General features: G+C 42.3%; 1 protein-coding gene across 1 annotated transcript; it reads right to left on the bottom strand.

The window, feature by feature from the left end:
* Positions 1–3,569: 3,569 nt before the first annotated feature.
* Positions 3,570–7,278, bottom strand: LOC128517009 (uncharacterized). The gene is made up of 5 exons (XM_053490740.1): positions 7,245–7,278; positions 6,862–7,170; positions 5,672–5,962; positions 4,821–4,901; positions 3,570–4,621 (listed from the first exon to the last, which is right to left on the bottom strand). Exons 1-5 carry the CDS (start codon positions 7,276–7,278, stop codon positions 4,494–4,496), a joined length of 843 nt encoding a protein of 280 aa, XP_053346715.1. The 3' UTR covers positions 3,570–4,493.
* Between the last annotated feature and the right edge of the window lie 974 nt (positions 7,279–8,252).

Here is an 8,252-nt window from a genome sequence, read left to right on the forward strand (position 1 = left end):
AAAAGAGAACATAACGTGTATTTTTTTTTTTAAGAGACTTCTAGAAACTATTTTATTTCATTTGTAGTCACCAGTGTGTTTCACACATGGAATATACACGAAGTATATTCATGTCCAAAAGTATATTTGCGAACCCTTTCAAAACAATTATTATAATTACTATTATTATTTTTATGTCACAGAATTTAGTTTTTTTTTTGCTCAGTCATGTACGAGCTGGTGAAAATGAAATAAAGTTCAATTCATTATATTCATCCTGAAAAAAAAAGGATATTACTAAGGATAACTCTATATTACACAGTCCTATATATATTAATTTAAATGTAGTAATGAAACAAATGTCACTACTGTATATGCTGTGAGTTTTAAGGGTTACATGCTCTGACATACACAGTGCCATTTCATACCCAAAAGAGTGTTTAGTCTTACTTATTTTTTTACTACTAATCTTTAAAATATGAAATTAATAGGCATATCAAATAAATAAAAATATTTTTGTACTTGTTGTTTGTTGTATGTAGTAAAACACTTCATCCTGGCAGGTAATGCCGGTCCGATCCACATGCCAAATATATACTACTGTATAAGATCTTCCCTGCTGAAAACTCCAGCATAGGCCAGCATGATTTATATGCTGGTCTGTGCTGATTAATACTGGTTAGTGCTGGTCTGATGCTGGTTTAGGTGGTGAACCAGCATAGCTGGTAGAAGACCAGCATATTTTTTATATACTCTGGTGAAACCTTACCACCAGCATTGGTCTTGCTGGGTAGTCACGGTTTGGTGCTGGTTTAGCTGGTGAACCAGCATAACTGTGTTGATCAGTTCACCAACAAGGTATAGCTACTTTTACTGGACCCCCAGCAAGGTTTTGGTAGGTAAAATTGGTTACCATTTTAGCTCATTATCTCATGTTTTAATAGCTAGAACTGAGAATACTGTGTGATGTAAATACATGGACTGTGTAGTGTTATCTTTAAATACATTTACATACCAGGAGCAGAAATAATCCTTTTACAAAAACATGTAATACATTATTTTACATTTATTAAATATCTGCTAGGTTGTCAAAAAACACAACACAAACCTTTTATATAAATGCACTGGCAATAAATGTATATTATTAAAAAATAATCATTGGAAATCACTCAAAACTGAAAAAGAAAAAAACCAGCATGGACCATCATAGCTGGTCACCAGCTTGGCCAGCAATTATACCAGCATATGTGGTGTTTTGGTGCTGGTATGCTGGGGACCAGCATCAGTAAGGTGACCAGTATACCAGCACCAGCATCATGACGTTACAATGTTGGTCACCAGCATCCGCAGCCCGCCTACCAGCACAAGCATCATGGGGTCAGCTCTTCCGGCAGGGGGGACCACTTGCGTTGTTTCTGGTACTGTGAAAATAACTTAAAATGCTCCGAATTTTTAATCTTCAACATAAGTGTAATACATCATTTGAATCCGTAAAGGGTTTTTATTAGTTAATGTACACTTACATATCAAAAAAACATTGTGCTTTTGTAAAATAAAGAAATAAACAGGGTGCGCACACACACAAACACACACACACGCACACACACACGCACAGATCCGCGTGTGGAAGATCTCACGCACAGTGTTGCCAACTCGTCAGTCACTCGTAGAAGTCGCTAGATGACGTCATCACGTAATTTGCATAATGCACGCTGCACAGTGTGAAAAAGCAGCTTTACATGCTTCTCCAATGTGATCACATGCCAGCATAGAACAGTGTTCAGCGATAACTAATGCCATGGTGGCTTCAGATTTTTTTGAAGAGTCATTTTTTTTTACCATAAATGGCAGTTTGTTTTGTGTGAAACTATTGTAAGACTTTGCCTTTTGTGTATGTTTCTGTGTTGACATGTGTTTTTTTATATCGCAAAGTTTGGCATAAAAATCAGTCTTGCAATACAGGCAGTATGCCCGTGTATTATCTCCAATAAAAGGCTTCAACCATCCGTTGAATTCAGGATTTGATTCCCACTCCTTTTTGAATTTCTGAGAGTATAGTTTTGACTGAGACATGATGAACTAGCGAGCTATATGTTTATGCTAAAGTCACAGAGAAGCACGCACACAGTGGATGAGGTAAGTATTGAGGCTGTTTGAGTCAAATGCAGCGATTTATTCTTGTGCAGCAATTTATTTTAGACAAAGAAAATTTTTTAATATGCATCGGAACAGGATATTTTTAATTTACATCCCGCTTACAAGCCAGGGCGGGATCACTTAACGGCGGATTCGCACATGGGCAATTCATTTGCAGTCGAGACTTGTAGGAGTGAGCATCTCCTGCTGTAACTGCAGCTGGGGGGGGACTCCTGCGAGAGGACAGGCCTGTCTGTGAGTGCTTTGGGACAGGGCAGGGGCCGGCGGCGGCTGCTGTGGCAAGTTGAGAAGAGTCAGTACAGACACATCAGAGTCTCCAAAAGTCTCCAGTAACACAAGAAAAAGTCGCCAGATTTGTCGCTAGTCGCTTTTTAAAAAAAATTGTCGCTAGAGGGATTTGAAAAGTCGCTAAATAAGTTGGCAACACTGGTCACGCACTGTACAGGTTTCTGAAGCTCTACAGAATGTTCTGGATAGTGGGAGGAGTTTAGCTGTGGGAGACAGTGGGAGGAGTTTAGATTTACCTCAGAACAGCCCTGAGACTCCAACAGAGAACGAAGGAGGAGAATCAAGCAAGCTGTTAGCATGAGTAAGTTATTAAACCTTATATAATCCTGATTCTGATCATATAAAAACTAATATTTTATCTTTCCTAATTTCTCACAAGCGATTGCCAGTTTATGTGAAACTTTAATGTCACTTACATGATTTGGTTGGCATGTAGATAACAGTGCTAAACCATGCTAACAAACTGCCTTATTTAGCTTAGCACAAATATGTTAGCTCATGTTGGCTAAGCTAATGCCTTATGGAGATTACAGAGGGTGGTCAGTATCAGCTGTGCTGTTAATGTTTATAATATATTTCACCCTGTTTTGGGTAACTTTAGCTTATAGAAGCTACTGGTTAAGTTTTTGTTAGCTTATGACACTGCTATCTATAATGTTATTTAGCACAAACACTTCAGCTCCCGGTAACTTAAATACTGCCTTATGTAGCTCACAGATGTTTGTGATATTCAGGTGTAAATGTAAAAAAAAATAAAAAAAAACCCTGGTGGGAAAAAAAAAACAGCATAGACCATCTTAGCTGGTCACCAGCTTGACCAGCAGTTATACCAGCAAATGTTGTGTTTTGGTGCTGGTATGCTGGAGTATACAGTATGGTGACCAGCATACCAGCATCAGCATCATGACACCATCATCAAGTTTTTTTTTTTAGCAGGGTTAGACACGCACGGCACCGCAGACATGAGGCGAGGTCATACGGGAAGAGAGTAATTTTATTTGGAATAATAGGTAAAGGGAAGGGCATAAAGGAGAGAGAAAGGTAAGAACGGTGGGTACATGTTAATCCAGTCATTGTCCAGTTGGCAGAGGGGCACTCGGCCCGCGAGTGTTGGCAGCCATGCCGTGGCAGAGAGTGTCCGTCTCGACTTTGTGAAGTAAGCAGGAACAGGTGACATGGCGGGACTCAGTCTACTTCACTCAGTCCACTCGCCTTCATGCACTGAGCTTAAACAGGTGAAAGGACAGTGTAGCATGCACAGGCTAATGCAACAACAGCATTGTGTGCTCACCTTTGACTTTACTCTCCAGTCATCCAGTCTCTCATCCAGTCATCCCTGACCAAACACAGAGACCTTTTCCCTGTCAGTGGTTGGATCACGAAAGCTGGTACTTGACGCAGAAAGTATGGCAGGAGCACCGCAGCCTTCAGTTTTCTTTGAAGTTCTAGGGGTGAATATCATCTCCCCGCCTGCATGGCGCTTTCACCCTTAGCTATTACCGCACAACTTCAGGCTCTAAGCCTTAAACTGTCACTCTGGACTCTGGACAAAGCTCCCCACCTCTCTTTTAAAACCTGGTGTGAGCTGCAGATTTACTTATTCCTTGCCAGCCTAATCTAGCAGCCCCGCCCCTTCACACACCTGCAGAGTGAGCGAGGAGTGAAAAGATTTGGGCACACACTCATCACAAGTTCAAGCTGGGACAGTACGCATGAAGAATTCAGAATTTCTCTTCTGCATAGCTACACTGGATGTCATATTCCACTTAGTCACTGAGTGAATACCCACACCATGAGGGGTGCTGTGGGGTGGGTTTTAAGGAGGGATGGGTTTAGGATATTGATGATGTTAACTGGTAGAGTGTATGGGAATGTTTTGCCTAAAATGGCTGGGAGTGTAGCTGTATAAGGGGGCTCAGCTAAGCAGAAGGCATTATATCTGTGCTGGTTTCTCAGAGCTGCTGGTCCGTGAGAGGAGTGTGAGTACTGAGACCTCAACCTCTCCTGCATGAGACTGGTTTTGTCCATTCACTCCATCTTTTGCTTTCTGCTGTGTGGAGATTGTTTGTTTATAAATCTATTTTTTTGTTCCACAGATAAAAATTCATTAACACTGATAGAATGAGCAGAATCACCAGTGCAATCACCCACGGTGTCATAGATCTCTCCTGTTCAATGTCTGGACACTGCTTCTCCTCTGCATACACACACACACACACAAATCACACATGAGTTTTATAGCAGGTTCTCATTACGACATCACACACATTACCTTCAGACTCAAATGGTTTATTCCTGAGCCCCAGCAGCTCTGTGTGTTAGTTATGAGCTCTGTGTCTTTTCTTTTCCTGTCAGAATAAAAACGTAATTTTTTTTGCTCATAAACTTAGACCTACCAGAGTGAACACTTCTGCGTCTGACATTGTGATTCTGGGACACGGGTGCGGCTCCAGAACGCTGCTCATCTGCTTTAGACCCTAAAAACATCACAACAGAATCACTCTGTAACACTTCCACCGGAATCAGAAAATAAACCATGTTTTTTTTTATTATTATTATTTTTTGGGGATTTTTCCAATTTTCTTCCTAATTTAGTCGTGTCCAATTCCTCCCCATCACTAGGGGGCTCCCACATTAAGGCTACTACTACCACTCAGTCTGGAGGGCGAAGACTATTCCGTGTTTCCTCCGAACCACATGACTTCAGCCGACTGCATCTTTTCGAACTGCTTGCTCACGCGCTGTTAGGGGCGGAGTAACACACTCGGAGGAAAGCGCTAGCCACTTCTTCCGCGTGCGCGAGCTCACAGACGGCCCTGATTGGCTGTAGAGCCGTGATTAATATGGGAGCACAAAGTACTTCTCATCCCTCCCCCTTGAGAGATCTCGGCCAATTAGCTCCCTCTGTGCCTCCGTGAGAGGAAAACAGCATCACCCGGGGTTCGAACCAGCGATCTCCGGATGATAGGGCGAGCGCTTTACCACTGCGCCACTCGTCTGAATAGTCTGAATATAGACCATGTTTACGTTTACATTTATTTATCCATATTAAAATTTGAGGAGCTAAAACCCCAATCCAAAGAGGATCAGACTGTGACACTGATGGAGAACTGCTGTGGGTCTTACAGAGTGATGTTGTGATGTAGCCTGACTTACTTCCTGCTTCATTAACTCTGTGTGCTCTACAGAACCGAATCCAGTGTACTGTAACTTTATACAGATATAATAATTCCTAAGTCCTCCTCACCTTTCACACTGACGTGTATGATGGCCAGAGTCTCGTCATTCACCAGGTCTTGTACTGTGTAGATCCCGCTGTCAGAGGAATTTCCCCCTTGGATCTGAAGAGTGTTGAGACGAGACGTTCTCTCTTCATAATCTGGACTGCAGCGTGTCCTCTCGTTATTCACGGTGCAGATCCGCAGGCTTGATGGCTTTACAGTGTCTCTGGCATTAAAATTCACCCCCACCATGTCAGTGAGGGGTAAGGGCACGTCTATGGGCTCTCCAGGGGAAATCACACGCCTCATCTCTACAGCTAAGGAGAGGAAATCAAGTGTCTGTGAACTTAAAACTGTTTTAGAGATACTGCATGTGTGGCATTAGTTGAAGCCAAAGCCACACATCACTTCTTTTTAACATTTAGATGTTAGTTCACTAGTTTAACACCAGGCTCTCAGTTCAGGTATTTTACACTCCCTCACCTGAGACTGCAGCGGGTAAGTTCGCTCTAACGACCCGTGTTTCATCTCATATTCGCTTCACATTACTGCTTTAATTAGCGCCACAGTTTCAGAACATATGAGACAAACTGATTATCAATTTCTTGCAGGAAGACCGAACATGATCTGTCCATTCATCTCTGAAGGTTCAGTTTTCTCAGTCTGCGGTTCCTTTGTCTTGGAGTCATTCTTAGATTTGGTTAGCCAAGATTTGAGTGCTTTTGTAGGTGTGTCTTCCACATACTCTGTCCATACATGGTAAACTACTCGTGTTGATTGACAGCTGAGTGATGTGTATAGCCACGCCCATCTCAAGGGAAAAGTGCTAAATTCATCCAAAAAAGCGATTGATGCTGTGCCGTAATCTGGCACAAAACTGCTCACAACTTTACTTCTACTCAACATTCTGATGTCATATATTGAGCAAATACTGAAGGACTGGCAGATTGCATTAAATTCTGTCCTGCCAGTTTTGCATGATGCTGTGACAAAATCTGGCATGACGGACAAACAGATGGACAGAAAGGAATATTTCTGCAATATAAAAAAATGTAAAGATATTATTGTAAGAGCGAGGTCTGACTAACTGGCTCTTACAATAATAAAACCTTTATGTTATGTATATAGATAGATAATTCTATATTCATTTATATATTGTTTGTATGAATGATCACAATGATCAGATGAATATTGAATGTTGAGTGTGAATACTCACGGGACAGAGTAAAGACGACCTCACACACCGTCTCAGAGTCACACTCGGCCATGTAGAGACCTCGCAGGCTGTAATCGGCTCTCAGCACCGTCAGGGTGGAGTCTCCACTGAGGAACTGCTCGAGAGGAAGACTAAACCCGTCTTTACTCCAGCACGAGTCTCTGGTACACCTGACCAGGACGTCGTCCTGCTTCTGAAACCTGGTCCAGGTGAGTTGACCAGAGCACATCTTGGGACAGGGGAGGGACGACGTCTCATGCAGATTCCCAAACACCTTCAGTCTGTCTGAGGATCCCGCCTGACACAGTGCTGAGAGCAAGAGTGTGATGAGACTGATGATGTTAACACACTCCCATACACACACACCACATCGGTGTCCTTACCTAGGATTAAGATCACTGCTGTACAGAGACGCATGATGGCTGTGGGTCCTGTAACAAACACATAATCACTAGTTCATCATTAAACTTACATTAACAGAACATTACAGTACAGTTGGAGTGTTTTTCAGACTTTGTTCATTGTTGTTTAAAATTAGGGAGACTGAAGTTTATTACAGTATATATTTAATAGATAAAGGTTAAAACCATTGGCACGTATACTGTATGCATGTGTACTTTGTCTCTATTGGACAGTCTGATTGTAGACAAAGTGAATGTCTTTTTTAAATGTCTGGGGGTTTTTATACGGTCATGGAGAAACTCAGGACACACACATCACTCTCACACTCCAGCATTTCAGAGTGCTCGGCGTCTTCAGGGACTTCCTTCACTGCCTCAGGCTCCCCATGTTTACTCACGCTCGTTACCAAAGCCCTTACATTTTCGTAACTTTGTGAGACGCTCTGTTCAGTTCACTGTTTTCCCTTGGTCTCCTGGATAATGGACTACCTGACCTGCCGTCCCCAGTATGTTTGTTTACAAAATTGCGTGTCTGACACTGTGATCTGCAGCACTGGTGCTCCTCAAGGGACTGTTTTGTCTCCATTTCTTTTCACCCTCTTTACATCAGACTTTAAATATAATTCAGGATCATGCCAGCTACAGAAGTTCTTTGACGACTCTGTGGTGGTGGGATGTATTAAGGATGGTGACATCTCCGAGTACCAGTCTGTGGTGGATGACTTTGTTTTCTGGTGTGAGCGCAACCACCTTCAACTTAACATCAAGAAAACAAAGGAACTGGTGATCGACTTCAGGAAAGGTGGAACCCCTGTGACTCCTATATCTGTCCAGGGAGAGACAGTGGACATGGTCTCTGAGTACAAATACCTACAGTAGGTGTGCATCTGGATATTAAACTGTACTGGTCAGTTAACACAAGGGCACTCTACAAGAAAGGACAAAGCAGGTTGTACTTTCTGAGAAGGCTCAGATCTTTCGACATCTGTA

Source organism: Clarias gariepinus, unplaced genomic scaffold (assembly GCF_024256425.1).
Source record: "Clarias gariepinus isolate MV-2021 ecotype Netherlands unplaced genomic scaffold, CGAR_prim_01v2 scaffold_31, whole genome shotgun sequence".
In the NCBI taxonomy this organism is placed as follows: Eukaryota; Metazoa; Chordata; class Actinopteri; order Siluriformes; family Clariidae; genus Clarias; species Clarias gariepinus.